General features: G+C 33.3%; 1 protein-coding gene across 1 annotated transcript in view; it reads right to left on the reverse strand.

Annotated features, from left to right (window-relative positions):
* The window catches only part of LOC131851497 (low-density lipoprotein receptor-related protein 2), a 360,567-nt gene extending 345,616 nt beyond the window's left edge, over positions 1–14,951 (reverse strand). The window contains exon 1 of the mRNA XM_059202003.1: positions 14,732–14,951. Within this exon, the coding sequence (XP_059057986.1) occupies positions 14,732–14,816 (85 nt within the window). The 5' untranslated portion in view covers positions 14,817–14,951. The remainder of the gene's footprint in view (positions 1–14,731) is intronic.
* Between the last annotated feature and the right edge of the window lie 3,242 nt (positions 14,952–18,193).

Raw genomic sequence — 18,193 nt, forward strand, 5'->3', positions numbered from 1 at the left:
GCACCGTTAAGATTTCGATCGGTGGGGGACACAAAATAAAACATTCTTTTATATAAATAGTTATACTTGTTTATGAATTGCACGTGATTGAACTCGAGTAAAAACAACATATGAATGATGACTAGGGCCCTCACAGGACACTGCAAATTGAACGAGCATATGGCTAAGCTAGGCCTATGCACGACAAGTATCTGCAGATTCTGCGAAACTGAAGAGGAAACGCCGCTTTACATCCTATGTGGTTGTAGCCCACTCACGCATAAACGAAATATCTCCTTTGGAAAGATTACACTCTTTCCCGAGGAGATAAAAACGATCGCTCCTAAGAATATCCTTCAATTCTTGTCCCTGACGGGTCTAGGTAGCGAACTCTGAAAAGGGCGAGCACAATAGATCTATGTAGGTCGCAGTGCTACAGGTGCTACACATCTGACAATAGCCCAAACAACCCAATAAAAAAAAAACTCTACTCGTAATACAGTGAGTTTCATTAAGTTCATTAGAACAATAATACATATAATACAACAAATATTTACCAGCATCCGTAACTGCTTTCCATCATGTGGACCACCAATTTATTTACCATTATGTGTAACATTATAAGCAAATTACTCGATCTCCGTTCGAAATTTCTCTTCGCATAAAGAAATGTTTTGTTTTTATGCCCTAAAAAAAGTTTTTATAGTGTACATGCAAAGTTTATTTAAATTCGCTTAATGGATACCACCATAAACAAGAGCATATTTTTTTAGGAGATAATAAGGAAATGGTGCCTTTGTTTTTTTTCGGACTACTCTAATGCTGTTTTCCTGTACAGCTTCACCGGACGATAGGGGGCGAGTGCAGATCACAGAGTGCAGCACTCCAAACCCGCGGAAGGACTTATGGAGCGGATGAAAACCAACGCCCGCCTGCTTTTGGTGCCTCTACTGCTGGCGGGGCACCAGTGGAGGATGATAAGATGAGTATGAGGCCAAAGCACCAACTAAATGAGCCCTTCCTTAAATAACAATTAATTATTATTGAAGATTATGTATATGTATATAGTTGTATAAATTCACGATTTGTTACTGTACTCTTGTTAATTAATTTCATTTCATATTTTCTGTTAATTTTATAATGTGTTGTTGCTTTATATGTAGTGATGTAATTTTTTTAGAATTAGTCTGTTGTTATTTGTGAAAGCCTGTCAGTAGCTTAGTATGACGTTTATATTGATTTTATTTAAGTATAGTCAGCCTTGGTTTTCCTTTAATAAATAAAAACATTTTTTTATATATTTAGATGTATGTTATACATGTAGTTATATAATTACTTAGTTCTTAAAACACTCTTGTGTATTGTGTATTTATATATAATATGAATGTATTTTTTTTCACATATACATGTAGTTACACTAATCTACGATGGTGGCAAACAAGCATACGGCCCATCTGATGGTAAATAGTTACCGTAGCCTATACACGCCTGAAACACCAGGGGTGTCATAACATAAGCTTTAGCTAGCTTAACTTGGGACTAGATGGCGCTGTGTAAATTGTCCTGAGATTATTATTGTTATTAGTGTATAATTTGTTTACTAGCATAATATGGATGGATATCCGAAATAATGAATAAAAATTAAAATAACTATAAAACCAAGTGTAGAGTCATTATCTTAAACTTTTACTTTTATCTGCCGACATTCACATATTTCGACACGGGACACGATATCGCAGCGCTTTCTTTTTATGATACGTGGATAATTGAAATTGTTATTTAAAATTGTATAAAAACACTATACGTATCCCGCAGCACTGTCTGCAAAATACAGGTTTCGTTTCTTACGACTATAGCATGGGGTTTTTCACGAAGGGTATATTAAGGTTTTTTAAGGCAACGCGCATGTGACACCCCTAGTGTTTCAGGCGTCCATAGGCTATGGTAACCGTTTACCATCAAATAGTCCGTATGCTTGACTGCCACTAAACATCGTAAGATAAAGGGACGTGGTATTAATTGGCTCTTTTAAAGGATGAACCACGTGAAGGCCGTATCTGATGCCGGAGCATCTGTGATGAATGAGATGATGAGGCAGAAGCCAATCGTATTGAATTCTCCAAGAACACTGATGTTTTCCAAAAGAGACCGATCTAAGGAGTATATTTTTTTGTCATTAGTATCATTTATTTATTCAATTAACATAATATAAACTTAGAGCTAATTGCCAACACGTTTATATATTCCCCTCCGACCGATCCCCCGTCGATCAAACGGGGATCGATATTACGACGGCCTGAGCCGAGGTTCGAACCCCTAGTGGTGCCCTCAGACTAAAGTCGTATCCGTCAGGCAGGAGTTGGCCTTCAGCCGCTCCATAAGTCCTTCCTTGGTTTAGAGTGCCATCTGCACTCGCCCCCTAACGTCCGGTGAAGCTGTAAAGGCCAGCAGCGGTAGTCCGAAAAAAAACGTTTATATACTAAAATTATTAAACTTAACTATATAATGAGAAAAAAAGAGATGGATGGACTGTGTCAAAGATGATATGGTAAGAAAGGAAGTAAATAACGCGATGACTGCGAACAGGGATGAATGGAAGCGAAAAACATATTACGCCGACCACGAATAAATGGGATAAGGAAGAAGCAGATGATGATGATGATATATAATGACAAAAAAAATTCTCTTTTTTTTTATTGAAGGCAAAGCTTCTGTATATACGTAAGCATCTTGGACCTTACCCAAAAATAAATTTAATAGCTGCTCACATAGTGGGACCATTATTAGCGTGTTTTGTGCGTACCGACGTGGTTGCAAACAGTCTGACACGACGACGGATAACACTTCTCACGTAATTCAGTGGACTGGTGGATTTTGGTGGACACTTTTTTTAAGCAAATGGCTTCATTAACGCCTTTTTTTTTTGATGAATGAAATTGGAATGGTGCCTTTGCCTGCGCTAACGGTATACGCTGGTGGGTGGAGTTATTTTTTATGGAATGAAGCATCCGAATCCGGATTACGCTGGCTGAGCACAAGTGGAGGATGATAAGATGAGCATGAAGTCAGATCAGTTAGCCCATCGTGACAAATTCACTATGAATTTATCACGATGATTTTCGGGAACCGCGTGGAGGTCAACCTGACATGGTACATTGCTAGCAATGGGGTCAGCAATGGGGTCATGGGGGTGGGGTATGGAAGGGCACCAGTGGAGGATGATAAGATGAATATGAGGTCAGGTCAGTAAGCCCAAATTCACCACAAATTTATCACTGATTCCAGGGGGAACCAAGTGTAGGTCTACCTGACATGGTGAGGCTTGTAATAGGGTTCCATGAAGCTCCATTAAGGCACAATTGTACAAATTAACACAAATACTAATTGCATAAAGGAGTGCATCACCAACAGAGATGTTCTTGAACTTGACTGAACATTTGGGTCAACACACCAATCGACAGTACAATTCAAACTTTACCATTAATAACAATAAAATCCACAATTGAAGAAACTTGACACAATTCCAACTACAAACATTTCACTCGATCACCTCAATCTAAATTGTACTATAATGCAATGACATTGAGTTGAACATTGAACAAAACGTAATAAATATTCAGGTTGATAATTATGAACTTTGATGGTGTGTGTTTAAGGTGTAAATTAGAGTGTGGCTGTCGGGTCGTCAGCCCGGAAGCAACTTGTTGAGTGACAAACAGTGAGACGTATTGATTTCCGGCGGTCAGCGTCGTGACTACTACTAACTGTTGACGTTTTAACATTAGACAGTTTGATCAATTTTACAATGAACAGTCTCACTCGCTACTAGACTAGGCATATAGGTGTATAGAAACAGAAATAATCTATATTCAAATAAACTCAATACAATCACTTTTGAATAGTCATATTTTGATTCTACCACTCATTCGGAACGCAGACTCATCACAAGAAGAATGAGCAAGAAATTTGTGTGTTGCTCTTTTCAATATATATATTTTTATAGTTTAGTTTTTTTCAGTTTAGTTTCATTTAATGACCAATGTAAAAAACATCTTTACATATATGGCAAGTCATAATATACAATAATGATGTTTATAAAATTTTAATTCGATTAGAATTATATTATTAAATAAAATAAAATAAATTAATTACGTACACAACACACGGTATAAACAATTATAATACGACATAATAATGTTTAAAAATCATGATTACGGTATAATTATATAATTACATTTTGAGTCATATATTCTGTTATATTATAAAAAGGATGTTTTTAAAAATAATATTTTATTTTCAATTTGAGTATTTAATTGAATTAGTGCTAATTGGTGGTTTGTATTCACACCCATTAAACTTAAAAATGTAAAGTAATAATAAAATTATTTAAAAGAGCAACACGCAAGTTTCTTGCTCGTTCTTCTTGTGATGAGACAGCTTTCCGAACGAGCGGTAGATTAAAAAAAATGTAATGACTATTCAAAAGTGCTTCAATGTAAGTTTATTTGAATAAATGATTTTCTATTCTATTCTATTCTATTTAAATTCTTTTGGAGGTAATTGTCTGATAGTAATAGGTAGCTTATTGTACATTTTTATTTTTAAAGTAATGCCATGTTTAAAAGTTTTATCGAGTCTTATTTTTGGCAATTGTATATTATTTTTATTTCGCGTGTGGTAATTATGATTATAGAAAATTATAACGCAATAACAAGTAAGAGGCATGTGACAATCAACATAGAAACACATTTATTCTTAGCGCAATCAGATAATATCGTCAGCGCTATGAATTTTAAGTTTTAAAGTCTAAGTTTAAGTGTAAGTCCTTCCTTAGCTTGAAGTGTCATCTGCACTCGCCCCCTATCGTCCGGTGAAGCTGTAAATGCCAGCTGCGACCAACAGCATTAGAGTAGTCCGAAAAAAAAAGGCTATAAATTTCACTCGAGAGAAATCCCGGGCACAAGTAATCTATCATATAAACAAAATTGGAGAGTGTTTGAAATAACCGTTTCTTACTACATGCATATGAATATAAATACGGTACATACACCAAAAATAAAGTTAAATTCCACGCGGTCGCGGGAACAGCTTGTTTTTAATAAAAACGGTTTATTTGATAGAAAAAACATCTTTTTTGTGGTACTTGAGAATGTTGAAGCCTGTTGTTTGTAATATTGAAATAACCGTTTTTTACTACTTGCATATGAATATAAATACGGTACATACACCAAAATAACATTTTTTTACAATTTTCGTCTGTCTGTCAGTTTGTTCCGGCTATTCTCTGAAATGGCTGGACCGATTTTGATGGAACTTTTATTGGCATGTAGCTGATGTAATAAAGAGTAACTTAGGCTACATTTATTTCAGAAAAAATCTCTAATTATCTTTTTTGTTATTTCACGCGGAAGAAGTCGCTGTACAGCTAGTTTATAATATTAGTATAAGGTTGTAAGGAGATGAAACGAAGAAGTTATGTGTTAGCACATGAAACCTCTTTTTCTTTTCTCTTTTTGTATAAAAGCCATAAAATAATTGTAATTAAAAATTAAATAAAAACTTCTTTTCGTTCTGTCAACACGGTCTATCATTTATTATAATTTTTTTATTTTAAATGCATTACAAATAGATCACAGTTAGAAACACTAACATTTGCACGACTTTTAAATCGAACACACAATAATATATAAGCACTCTCATATATTTTTTCACACACATATCCACATATACAAACTCAACAACTGTATATATTGTATACTAAGATTTATTTCCTTTCAACAAGTTTTGTAATAATTACTTATTTGTTTAGTTTAAGTTTCGGCACTGTTTGGTCTTTTCTAGCAACGTATTGTTATATTATATTACTTGTATATGTATTGACTGTTATGTGCCAAAATAAAATAAAAAAAAAATATATGAAAAAAAATGTACTGTGTGAAAGTTGACGTATCAGAATAGAAGTGACGTTAGAAGAAATGGCCGACTGACAGGAAGATAACAATATTGTTCCAACACTAAATAGGTCGTTGAATTGACGATTATTGATGACGGATGGACGGACAATGTGATCTCGATATCGTACAAGTTTTTAATATTTCATTTACATTATTTATTTATACTCTTTATTGCACTAATTACAGAACAAAAAAAAAGCCATTAATACAAAAGGCTGTATTATCGCTAAGCAATTTCTTCCAGACTCTCTTTAAGATGATAGAGAAATAAAAATATGAACAGGGTAGGTGGCGCACGTAATAAATAAAAATAAACATATAAGACCCAAATATATATATATCTACATACACATACATATACTTAATACTGTACATACATTTGGAAATAATGAAGGAAGATTAGTTAAGAGAATTATATCTAAATATATATAACTCAAAAGTGACTGACATAGTGATATATCAACGCACAACCCAAACCACTGGACGGATCGGGCTGAAATTTGGCATGCAGGTAGAAGTTATGACGTAGGCATCCGTTAAGAAAGGATTTTGATTATTTCTACCCCCAAGGGGATAAAATAGGGGATGAAAGTTTGTATGAAACTTTGTCAATTTTAAACCGATCGGGCTGAGACTTTGCATGCTTAAAGCTACTATGACGTAGGCATCCCCTAAGAAAGGATTTTGATAAATTCCACCCCTAAGGGGATAAATTAAGGCGAGCGAAGCCGCGGGCAACAGCTAGTTACTTTAATATAATTCTTTGTACTTTGACTTTGCATAAAGTCAACCGCTTGGAAACCGTCTCATCTATATCTGCCACCACGTTTCTTATCTTGCATGCTGTCGACGGTCACCTACCATCAACGTCCAGCTAAATTAAAATGCATACATATAAATGTATGGCGATAAAACATTGTTTACAAGACAATGTAGTGAGAAAGTAGGTATGTAACTGTATGTGTAGGTGTACATCGAAAACAAACGAATATCATACAAGTCGATTCAAATGTAACATAATAGGACTATGTACGTACATGAGTCATGTTGACACAGTTGCAGTTACAGCCGTATTCACGCCGTGACACATTTGAATTCAATTCTCGATATAAATTATAATTGGTTATCTATACAAATAAATAAAATTGATGTGTCTGTCTGTATACGTGTGTTTACGGTTGTTACATCAAAAAAATAATAAAATTGTCTGTCTGTCTGTTTGTTGTTGCTAAACTATGAAACGGCTGGACAGATTTTGAAAGGACTTTTACTCGCAGATAGCTAATGCTATACGGAGTAACTTAAGCTACTATTATTTTAGAAATTTCTCACTTCACGCGAAATGTTGTTTTTTATTCGTGATAAACAAACAGTCAACCAGACGCACTTTAACATTTATAATATTACTATATATATTTATTTAATATTAACGTGATAAAACATATATTTTATTAGAATAGAAAATGTTAGTTTCAAATGTATTATACATAGTAACATTTTAATTCTAAGAACATTTCTAGAAGGTTCTCCTTCTAGAAACGTTGTTATTGCAAGTGTATCGAATGTATCTACGTATAATATAACTGTGAAATTACATATATAAATAAAAATAAATTAATTTTTATTTCCATCATCATTACATTGTAAAAAAATAAAGTCGCTGTCGCTGTCTGTCCATCCTCATACATGAGCTTAAATCTTTAAAACTACGCAACGGATTTTGAAGCGGTTTTTTTTAATAGATAAAGTCATTCAAGAGGAAGGTTTATATATATAATACATGTACACCCATGCGAAGCCGGGGTTAGTAGCTAGTTACCCAGATAACCCAAAAATAATGGTATCAGCAGTACTTTCAATTCATTAAGGCTAGTATGACAAACTAAATACTGTCTACTAAGCACTACAGTAGCAGTATACAGTAGCTAGTATAGTGTAAATCATATAATAGAAGTAGAAATTAAAACAAATATTAATAAACCCCAAGTCTGAACTCGTTGAAATCTTTTATATGGGAACGGTTTTCCCAGTTCGAAGTGGAATTCCCGAAGAAATGAAACGTAACCGTATCTCATGTTTAATGTTAAATTCCTTATAAAATCGTCTGTGTATCTATATGTATATCTGTTGCATCATAACCTCTAAACGGGTGAACCGATTTTATTGTATTTTGTTTTACTTTTAACGCAAACATTAACAGTAATTTAGGAACATTATTAACCGGGTCTTAACACGAATAATTTTAGGGTAAATATAGATATTTACCTTTCTCGTATCAATATTAAGACACGGTTAACAATATAAACAGTGCTATTTTTTTATTGGGTGGTTTGGGCTATTGTGATGGATATGTGACAGTGCTAACAAAAAATCATAAAATTTAAAAAAATAACCATTATTTCATCTTTGCTAAATAAACACGACAATTAAAAAATAGCTATAATTTATGCAATTATTTCTTGCTAACTGTGAATTTACATCAGTTATTTTTTTCTATTAAATCTAACTTACTTGTTAATGCAGTAAATTAAATATATCATAACAAAATACGGGACGGTTTTTTTTTAATAAAAAAAAATAAAGATATTTTGAATTTGAATTTACATCATAACAAAATACGGGATGGTCGAGAAACTAGGGAAAAAATTAGAATAGAATAGAATAGAATAGAAAATCATTTATTCAAATAAACTTACATTGAAGCACTTTTGAATAGTCATTACATTTTTTAATCTACCGCTCGTTCGGATTGCTGTCTCATCACAAGAAGAACGAGCAAGAAACTTGCGTGTTGCTCTTTTAAATAATTTTATTATTACTTTCCATTTTTAAGTTTAAGTGTGTGAATACAAACCACCAATTAGCACTAATTCAATTAAATACTCACTCAATTAAACTATAATGTAAAAAAATGTTACGTCCATAAGCGGCTAAAATGTCCTACATGAATAAATGATTTTTGAATTTGAATTTGAATAGAGATCAAGGTGAACTCGTCCGCACGTGACTATATTATTATTTACCTATAAATATTGACTCTGCAAGTGTAATTATTTCCTCTTCCTCTTCTAATATCTAAATATAAGACTGCATCGCGTTTATTATATATCTATATCATTATACATATAAATAAAATTGGAGTGTCTGTTTGTAATATTGAAATAACCGTTTTTACTACATGCATATGAATAAAAATACGACACGTCAACAAAATAACATTTTTCTAAATTTTATCCGTCTGTCTGTTTGTTCCGGTTAATCTCTGAAATGGCTGGACCGATTTTGACGACTTTTTTTTGGCAGAAAGTTAATGTAATAAGGAGTAACTTAGGCTAATTTTATTTTAGAGAAAACATTTTATTTTAAAAAAATAAAGTTAAATTCCACGCGGACGAAGTCGCAAGAACAGCTAGTGCGTACTGTGTTGTTACACGCGACTTCATCTATTTATTGGAGATACATTTTAGCACAGGATAGGATAAATGTCTTGTCTATGAAATCTATATGAATAAAATATGACTATTCAAAAGTGCTTGTATTGAGTTTATTTGAATAAAGATTATTTCTATTTAAGTTTCAAATATTAATCAAACAACACGAGAACATCGACAAGTAACATTGAAAATATTTAGGAAAATTTTAATAAGTAATAATTTATATCTGAATCAAATTAATTTGTGGCCCCATACAAGAGACACTAGATTGTAATAAAATATTACTCAAGTAAAATATATTATTTACTAATGTATGCAAATAAATAAAATTGAAGTATTTGTTTGTATTTTCAAATTAACTGCTAACTAAATATAAGTAATACATAAAAAAATTAATTCCAAAAATATTGACTATATGTCTGTTTGTTTTAGTCTTGCTAATTTCTGAAACAGCGGAACAGATTTTAACGTAACTTTTACTCGAAATAGCTGATGTTATAAGAAGTATTTTAGGGTACTATTGTTATAAAAATTTTATTTATTTTAATTTAAAAAAGTTACAATTCCACTCAGACGAAATCGCGTATAACAGTTAGTATTATTATATTTCAATATTGTTTTATTACTCGGAGCATAAATATTCAATTGTAAAAGAAGATAACAAATTGTCTCTGCTGAACAAATCTCTAAAACAGATGGACTGATTTTAACGTAACCTTACCTCGCAGATAGCTAATATTATAATGAGTAATTTAGGCTACTCTTATTATAGAAATTGTATTTATTTTAATAACAAAAAAGTTTAATTCTACGCAGGCGAAATATTCAATTCTGAACGAGATCAAAAAGAAGATAACAAATTGTCTCTGCTCAACAAATTGCTACAACCATTGTACGTATCTAGGATTTATTTGAATTTGTCTATGCTGCATACGAGTATTACGCTCGCAGTTCAAAGACCCGAGTGACATTCTGCCAGCCATTGTTTTATGATTATTCAATTATATATTAACTAGCTACGCCCACGACTTCGTCCGCTAAAATGACGATACTTTCATATAACCTTTCAACCCTTGTTTTGCATTATAAAGTAGCCTATGTCCATTGTCAGGGTCTAGACTATCTGTGAACTAAATTTCATTTAAATCGGTTCAGTGGTTTTAGCGTGAAAGCGAGAGAGACAGAGTTACTTTCGCATTTATAATATTATTATAGTAAGGAAGTAAGTATTGAATTATAATCATTCTTTTCGATATATATACTAGTAGACCCTGCCACGCGTTGCTATGGCTAAGGTTCTTGAATAAAAGAACATTGCGACTATAAATTGAGATGTAAGCTATCCTATCTTTCAAGTCGGTGCAAATCAAATTTGCAATCGGTTCAGTAGTTAGGAGTCCATCGCGGACAAACAACGTGACACATAATTTTTATACATAAATATATAGCCCAAGAGCCCACGACGGCCAGACATACGTCATTTTAGTAAACTTGAAAGTTCTTGTATGTGTGTCCCCAACACAGGTAAGAACGATCCCCAAACATGAAACCTGGATCGTGGTTCCTTTGGCAGGTACCAGGTAACAAAGGTGTAAAAAAAATCATATCAAATTCGTTATTTTAAGAAACTCCATATTTTCATATATTGTTCGTAGCATTATTATAACTTGCGCTGCTCATTGCCAGACACTTAGTGTGGTTCCAACCCCCCGCCGGACCCCCCTAAACTATACTATTTTAGGAATAAACTTACGTCATTTTAATAAAGCTGAACTTTATATATATTATTAAGAGAACTATTAAACTGAGTTTCCTAAATTGCCAGACAGTTTTCTTGGTTCCTTATCCTACCAGACTCATTGAAACCGTATATTGGGTAACAACGGTGCATACAATTTCATATCAAATTCGTTATTTTAAGAAACTCGTACTCGTAGCATTATTATAACTTGCTTTGCTCATTGCCAGACACTTAATGTGGTTCCAGCCCCCGCCGGACCCCTCTAAACTATACTATTTTAGAAATAAACTTACGTCATTTTAATAAAGCCAAAATTTATATATATTATTGAGAGTTCTCTCAAACTGAGTTTCCTAAATTGCCAGACAGTTTTCTTGGTTCCTTATCCTACCAGACTCACTGAAACCGTATATTGGGTAACAATGGTGTATACAATTTCATATCAAATTCGTTATTTTAAGATGCTCCATTTTTTCACATATTGCTCGTAACAGTATTATAACTTGCTCTGCACGTTGCCAGACCCTTAGTGTGGTTCCAACCCCCCGCCGGACCCCCCTAAACTATACTATTTTATAAATAAACTTACGTTATTTTAATAAAGCTGAACTTTACATATATTATTGAGAGAACTATTAAACTGAGTTTCCTAAATTGCCAGACAGTTTTCTTGGTTCCTTATCCTACCAGACTCACTGAAACCGTATATTGGGTAATAATGGTGTATACAATTTCATATCAAATTCGTTATTTTAAGATGCTCCATTTTTTCACATATTGCTCGTAACAGTATTATAACTTGCTCTGCTCGTTGCCAGACCCTTAGTGTGGTTCCAACCCCCCGCCGGACCCGCCTAAACTATACTATTTTAGAAATAAACTTACGTTATTTTAATAAAGCTGAACTTTATATATATTATTGAGAGAACTATTAAACTGAGTTTCCTAAATTGCCAGACAGTTTTCTTGGTTCCTTATCCTACCAGACTCACTGAAACCGTATATTGGGTAACAATGGTGTATACAATTTCATATCAAATTCGTTATTTTAAGATGCTCCATTTTTTCACATATTGCTCGTAACAGTATTATAACTTGCTCTGCTCGTTGCCAGACCCTTAGTGTGGTTCCAACCCTCCGCCGGACCCCCCTAAACTATACTATTTTATAAATAAACTTACGTCATTTTAATAAAGCTGAAATTTATATATATTATTGAGAGTTCTCTCAAACTGAGTTTCCTAAATTGCCAGACAGTTTTTTTGGTTCCTTATCAAATTCGTTATGAATGATTCGTTATGAAATTGTATACACCGTTGTTACCCAATATACGGTTTCAATGAGTCTAGTAGGATAAGGAACCAAGAAAACTGTCTGGCAATTTAGGAAACTCAGTTTAATAGTTCTTTCAATAATATATATAAAATTCAGCTTTATTAAAATGACGTAAGTTTATTTATAAAATAGTGTAATTTAGGGGGGTCCGGCGGGGGGTAGGAACCACACTAAGGGTCTGGCAACGAGCAGAGAAAGTTAACTGTAACGAATTTGATATGAAATTGTATACACCATTGTTACCCAATATACGGTTTCAGTGAGTCTGGTAGGATAAGGAACCAAGAAAACTGTCTGGCAATTTAGGAAACTCAGTTTGAGAGAACTCTCAATAATATATATAAATTTTGGCTTTATTAAAATGACGTAAGTTTATTTCTAAAATAGTATAGTTTAGGCGGGTCCGGCGGGGGGTTGGAACCACACTAAGGGTCTGGCAACGAGCAGAGCAAGTTATAATACTGTTACGAGCAATATGTGAAAAAATGGAGCATCTTAAAATAACGAATTTGATATGAAATTGTATACACCATTGTTACCCAATATACGGTTTCAGTGAGTCTGGTAGGATAAGGAACCAAGAAAACTGTCTGGCAATTTAGGAAACTCAGTTTGAGAGAACTCTCAATAATATATATAAATTTTGGCTTTATTAAAATGACGTAAGTTTATTTCTAAAATAGTATAGTTTAGGGGGGTCCGGCGGGGGGTTGGAACCACACTAAGTGTCTGGCAATGAGCAAAGCAAGTTATAATAATGCTACGAACAATATATGAAAATATGGAGTTTCTTAAAATAACGAATTTGATATGAAATTGTATGCACCGTTGTTACCCAATATACGGTTTCAATGAGTCTGGTAGGATAAGGAACCAAGAAAACTGTCTGGCAATTTAGGAAACTCAGTTTAATAGTTCTCTCAATAATATATATAAAGTTCAGCTTTATTAAAATGACGTAAGTTTATTCCTAAAATAGTATAGTTTAGGGGGGTCCGGCGGGGGGTTGGAACCACACTAAGTGTCTGGCAATGAGCAGCGCAAGTTATAATAATGCTACGAACAATATATGAAAATATGGAGTTTCTTAAAATAACGAATTTGATATGATTTTTTTTACACCTTTGTTACCTGGTACCTGCCAAAGGAACCACGATCCAGGTTTCATGTTTGGGGATCGTTCTTACCTGTGTTGGGGACACACATACGAGAACTTTCAAGTTTACTAAAATGACGTATGTCTGGCCGTCGTGGGCTCTTGCTCTAATATGAAGTTATTACATATCCTGAATAATGAACATTACTTTCCAATAATAATCGGGTCGCGTCGTGTCACTGCTTTATTTTCCCTAACAAATATTGAATGGGGGAGGGAAATGTTAGTAACGGGGTCTAGTGTTCCCATTGCTAGCATGTTCCATGTTAGTCGACCTCCACGGGGTTCCCCCTTCGTTGGTTAATTCCTGCTTGTTTAATTACATCACGATGGGCAACGAAATCTGCAACGCTGATCTAATAAAGTATTTTAAACTCATTAAATGTGTATCTTTAAAAAATTAGCTCATTTCATTAATAGGAAATAGATTGGAAATCGTGAAAAATTAGTATTATTTTTAAATCTATATTTAATGATAAATGATACCCATATCATTAATCATTAAATAGTAAAGAATTTTAAGTTTAATTTCACTTAGTCAGTTACATGTAACTAACATAATTTACTTTTAATGATTCTTTTGTAACGTACCTAACAATTGGTATAAAGAGTTTTTTTTTTAAATGCTGTTATCCAGGTTGCACAGATTTAATTTAATTGTCAAATAGTCCCAGTTCTTAAAACGTAGTGTTCGTTTGCTCAAATGATTCGATGTTTTTTTCATTAATACAAATTCACATAATCAAACGTATAAAACAAGGCACAAGAAATATATTTTACAGCTATGTGAATCCGCATGGACTACTTCGAAACCCGTTTTCAACGATAGTGTCATTGAATTTAAAAGGTACACCTACCCACAGAATTAAGATTTCCAATGCCTTAGATAGAATCGTAACTAAATTTATTCAAATATCACATTTTATAATTAGAAAAAGTTTATTATAAAAGGATTTCCGCTATTTAGAAATACACAGTTTTTAATTTTCAAATGCATTATATTATAGCAGTGTAGATATACGTTCTTTTGCATCGTTCGCATTTAAAAAACAGACGGTTATTATTTTGTTATAGCAGTGTAGACATACGTTCTTTTGCATCAAACGGTTAATATTTTCTCTTTCTTAAATACCTGATAAGTCCTGGTGTTTGGGGTCAATCTGCGCCGCTGTTGTCGCAACCAGGGCGAGGACCAACGCCGCTACAGCGGCCCGCATCTTCACACAACACTCATCAACATATAACACTCACTGGCAACAACAGAACAACAGCACACACAATCAACGTGCGAAAGTTAAGAAAGTTTTTATTACGTGTTTGAGGTAGGACCACGACGTAGAAACGTGAACGCAGTTTTGCGACTGGGACGCGACTACCGCGCGCCGGCCGGCTCTGGCTGGGGTGGCAACACCGCGATTAAAGCCTCCTTTGTGGGGAAATATTGCTTACGTTTAACCAACTTCAAATATGTTGTTAATTCAACTCAGTTTTCTATCTTTTGTATGTTATGTATAACCTTTTTATATGATATCTTTGGTAGTTATAAATGAAATTAATGTTACGATGTTTTACTAAAATATAAACATATACTTTTTTTAAATGTCATAATCAACTCTTCTATGGGGAAATATTGCTTACGTTTAACCGACTTCAAATACGGAATTCTTAGTTCAGCTTATTTTTCTATAATTTGTGTATGTATAACATAATAAACCGATTAACATGATATTTTCAACAGTCATAAATAAACTTAACAATTTTTTTTAAGTTACAATGTTTTGGTAAAATTTAAGATTAAAGGTACTTTTTTCCAAATGACAAAATAAACTCTTTTGTGGGGGAAATATTCCTTTAATGTTCCCAATTCAACTCGTTTTTTTTTTACAACTTGTGTATGTTTTACTCAATTAACATGAAATCTTTGCCAGTTATTAACGGACCTGAATTTACGATGTTTTAGTAAAGAATAAAGATATTTTTTAATATTTCATAATCACTCAAGGGGTTTAATTTAAATAATGACACTTCCCTACATCTTCTACATCTTATTAATATTATAAACGCGAAAGTTTACTGTCACTAGATTGTCCAATGAAATATCAGGACACACAGCACTAAATGATTTGTATTTCTTGTTTGTCTCTCTGTAATATAAGCTCTCTTGTTGTGTTTAAAAAATATAAGGTGTTGGCAGTATAACTTTCTCGTTGCGTTTACATTATACTGTCGTAACAATATATAAATGCAACAATAATTAACAAACAATTGAAGTCCAATATGTTATCTACAACATCTATCTCTATATATAACTCAAAGGTGACTGACATAGTGATCTACCAACGCAGAGACCAAACCACTGGACGGATTGGGATAAAATTTGGCATGCAGGTAGATTTTATGACGTAAGCATCCGCTAAGAAAAGATTTTGATTAATTGTACCCCCAAGGGGATAAATAGGGAATGAAAGTTTGTATGAAACTTTGTCAATTTTAAACCGATCGGGCTGAGACTTTGCATGCATAAAGCTACTATGACGTAGGCATCCCCTAAGAAAGGAAGGATTTTGATAAATTCTACCCCTATGGGGATAAAATAGAGGATAAAATGTTGTATAAATCTTGTTAGATTTTCAACTGATTGAACTGTTATTGACTGATTGATTGGAGCTACTATGTTGAAGACGTTCGCTTAAATAGGATTTTGATAGATTCAACCCCCATGGGGATAAAATAAGGAATGATGCACGATGTAAATGTATTAGTTTGAACCTATCAGCACCTAATGGAACGAATAAATTAAGACGAACAAAATAATTTTTAGTTCCTTAGTCTACTTTTATTTTAGAAAAATAAAGTTAAATTCCACGCGGACGAAGTCGCAGGAGGAGTTAGTTAAAATAAACTACAGCACCAACTAAAAAACAAATGTAAATGTAGAAGATTATTATAATGATCCCTTCTCTAACAATTAACTTCTTCTATTCAAATTTAGCTATATTAACGACCTCAGTGGTCCAGCGGCTTAGCATACCTCTTTACTTAGCTAGTCGCGAGTTCAATTCTTCGCACAGTGCAAACATTTGTGTTCATGAATATGTTTTATAAGTCCTTAAATTTAAGTTTCTTTGAATAATGAATTTTCTACTCTATATTTACTTAAGATATAAAACTATTTCAAGCATTATGTCTTCTAATGTTAATATACATAACTTAATTGTACAACTAAGAACCTAAAATTAAAAAGCTTAAAAATTATAATATAACTAAAATATATTATTAAAAGTCCCTTTAGGTCCCTTTAGGCAAAGTTTCGAAGATACTGGCTGCGTTCCCTCTTTGAATAGCTAGACTAATTCTTTGTCCAAGGTAGCTGCCAGCTCTTCGGTCTTCTGTGATGTCGACTAACCTTTTCGTTATTTCTTTGAAAAGTCTTATAGCGCTAGGACCCCACGGACCAAGGGTCTCGACACCGAATGGGACAAAATCATATTCGGAACCTAGATTATTATTACCTAGCATTATATTATACTTTCCATTGTATTGTATAATATAATAATAGGTAATAATAATATTATATACATTATATAGGTACATTCCATTTAACTTTATCAAAAATACGTCACGTAACGTGAATAAAAAAAACAACAGTTGTCTATGATATATTAGTATTAATAACAATAATAATAAGACTCTTTATTGTGCATAAAAAAACAAATAATGACAGTAATAAAATAAGAATATCTCTCTAAGCAATCTCTTACAGATAACCTGGGCGATAGAAGTCCCAATACTTAATAATCTCCCAGGTTATCTATGTACATATGTAAGGGAAAGATAGGTGGCGCACTATGAAAAGAGAGTTATATTCTATGAATACTAAACATATATACATACAAATGCTAAATATATATCATAATAATAATCTCAGGACAATTCACACGACACCATCTAGACCCAAGTTAAGCTAGCTACAGCTTGAGTTATGTGTACTAGACAACTGATACAAATACATAGATATTTTTTTATAGAAAACACCCAGACCGACACAAACAATCATACTCATGAATACAAACGTTTGTGCCGTGCGAGTAATCGAACCCGCGACCATCGGAAATAACACAATGTATTAAACCACTAGACCACCGAGTCTGTCAAATCATATATAAATTAAATAAATAAATAGTATGTTTTTTTAACTGGTAAATTTTCCTGTGTGCGTTGGAGAGGCATGTAGCTGGCAACACAACTCGCACAGGTGGTTGGCAGGTAGCGGCTAGCGGACGACACGTCGCGTAGCCAGCTCCATCTCCGGTATCTAAATTAAAAATGCCTACTTAAATTATTGCTACCTACCTGTATTACTCATAAGCAGTTATCTGTGCTCATAAAGAAGGGGAAGGGATTTGCTTTTTTCCAATAGTTATGTATATCGGTCGCGGGTTCGATTCCTCGCACGGTGCAAATATTCGTGAGTATGATTGTATTGGTACCAGACCGATATAAACAATTATATGTTTTCTATGTCTATTATGAATGTATTTATTTAAAAAAAATGTATTTATCTATCTATTATCTATCCCTAAGTTAGCTTAGC

This window comes from Achroia grisella, unplaced genomic scaffold, assembly GCF_030625045.1.
Source record: "Achroia grisella isolate CSIRO2021 unplaced genomic scaffold, CSIRO_AGI_Agris_v1 utg784, whole genome shotgun sequence".
Classification (NCBI taxonomy): domain Eukaryota; kingdom Metazoa; phylum Arthropoda; class Insecta; order Lepidoptera; family Pyralidae; genus Achroia; species Achroia grisella.